This window comes from Rhinolophus sinicus, chromosome 3 (assembly GCF_057876585.1).
Source record: "Rhinolophus sinicus isolate RSI-liver-muscle chromosome 3, RSI-T2T, whole genome shotgun sequence".
NCBI lineage: Eukaryota > Metazoa > Chordata > Mammalia > Chiroptera > Rhinolophidae > Rhinolophus > Rhinolophus sinicus.
Window position 1 is genome coordinate 202,088,404 of NC_142503.1, and position 1,842 is coordinate 202,090,245.

Sequence of the window (1,842 nt, forward strand, 5' to 3'; positions counted from 1 at the left end):
TAGACCAAGTTCAGCTCTTTTCCTGAACAGTAAGAGGGTAAGTCTGCCTTTCAAACCCGTGTGTGATGTTTTGGGACAGTTTCCAGAGACACCAACGAGCAGGTCCTACACGTCCACACACGACTGTGGATGCCTGCGTTCTCATGACTATTAGGGGCGGGGACATATGTCAGGGCTTCTGTGTTCTCTGTCTTCCATTCTGCTTCCTGCTGTGACCCTTAGACTGTAATGCAGTTTATCTTCTCTGACCACAGAGAGGGAGCTGCCAGCGACTGCTGTAAGGAGAAGATTCTGGCATCTTTTGAGTACTGAGTTCACGGATGTCATGTTTCAAGTCACCATGATGGTGACATTTACACCATGAAAATTAGAAAACACTACAGAAAGTTTAATACGTTTTCTCCTCTTGGGAGTTGGTTTCCCACACAGAACTGAAAATATTCCAAAAATAATTAACACAAGCAGTTCCTTCATCTCTGTATATCCATAACCCTAAGTCAAAGAAAGGCTGTGCCCAGCTGCCTTTGTCGTCTCCTCAGCCCCGCACAGCTGCCCTCTCCCTCAGGGTTTCTGACACTCTCAGGATGTGGGTCATCTCACTGTGTCCCTCGCACAGTAATACACGGCAGTGTCCTCAGGTCTCAGACTGCTCAGCTCCATGTAGGCTGTGCTGGTGGATGTGTCTGCGGTGATGGTGACTCTGCCCTGGAACTTCTGTGCGTAGTTTGTGCCACCACTGCCTGCATAGATCTGTCCCATCCACTCAAGCGCTTGTCCCGGGGCCTGTCGCACCCATTGCATATAGTAGTCAGTGAAGGTGTATCCGGAAGCCTTGCAGGACACCTTCACTGAGGCCCCAGGTTTCCTCACCTCAGCCCCAGGCTGCACCAGCTGGACCTCGGAGTAGACATCTGTGGAGAGGAGACAGGAGTGGGTGGATCCCCTGTGACTAACCAAGTCCCCTCATCAGCCAGGGACTGGGGAGCCCCTTACCTGTAGCCACTGCCACCAGGAAGAGGACTGTCCAGCTCCAGTCCATGGTGAGGGCTGTGCTGTCAGGACGTCTGTAGAGGAGCGTGTGGCTGTGGGGTGACGCTCTCAGGGCACAGACATGTCCGTATTTAACCCCGCCCACCTGGGTTCATTTGCATATTCATGAGCATAGGGTTTTATTGCAGAAAACTTGGCCCAACTGACAGACTAAATGACGCAGGCCCGTGCTCAGTGGACATCTGAGGTTCCAAGTCCTAATCCCTGTTGGAGGATATGTGTCCCCTGCCAGGTCCCTGAATCTGTGCGGACAGAGATCCTCCCACTGAGGTCAAGTCCCGCTCAGAAACCTTTTGAATGAAACGGCTACCATCCTACCCTGTTCTGGGGTTTGACATGAATGTCTCCATCTGGGGTCAGTGTGTATCACCAACTTTGAAAAAGTCAAGTTAGCAAAGCCATCTTTGTCCTTCAGATTGTTGCTCTAAGACGTCTTGAAGTCACGGAAACCCCCACTTTAAATTTGATTTTATTGCCCATTGTGTTTGGGAAATTCTCCCATTACAGTAGTATATTTACAGACACTTCAGCAGTCTTTGCCCAAATCTTGTTTTAGATTTTTTTTTTTTTAAGAGGAAGGAAGCCCCAGGCCCTCAGAGGAAACCCCTTCCTCTCTCCCTCCCCACCTGCTCCTGGGGCTGCAGCCCCTGCTGGTGGGTCCTGAGCGCCCCCTGCAGCCCAGCCTGTGCCCTGCAGGGGAGGTTGTGTCAGGGCTCACAGGACATGACCTCTAGCGTCTCTAGTCCAGTGTTAAATGTCTGTGCCCTGACCTCACAATGCTCCCTCAGGGAC

At 51.5% G+C, this 1,842-nt stretch overlaps 1 gene segment (V, D, J or C); it reads right to left on the reverse strand.

Annotated features, from left to right (window-relative positions):
* Positions 1-456: 456 nt before the first annotated feature.
* On the reverse strand, positions 457-1,081 carry LOC148758725 (immunoglobulin heavy variable 1-3-like). The segment is given in 2 exon segments: positions 457-911; positions 994-1,081. Coding segments are annotated over 2 exon segments (366 nt in total).
* Between the last annotated feature and the right edge of the window lie 761 nt (positions 1,082-1,842).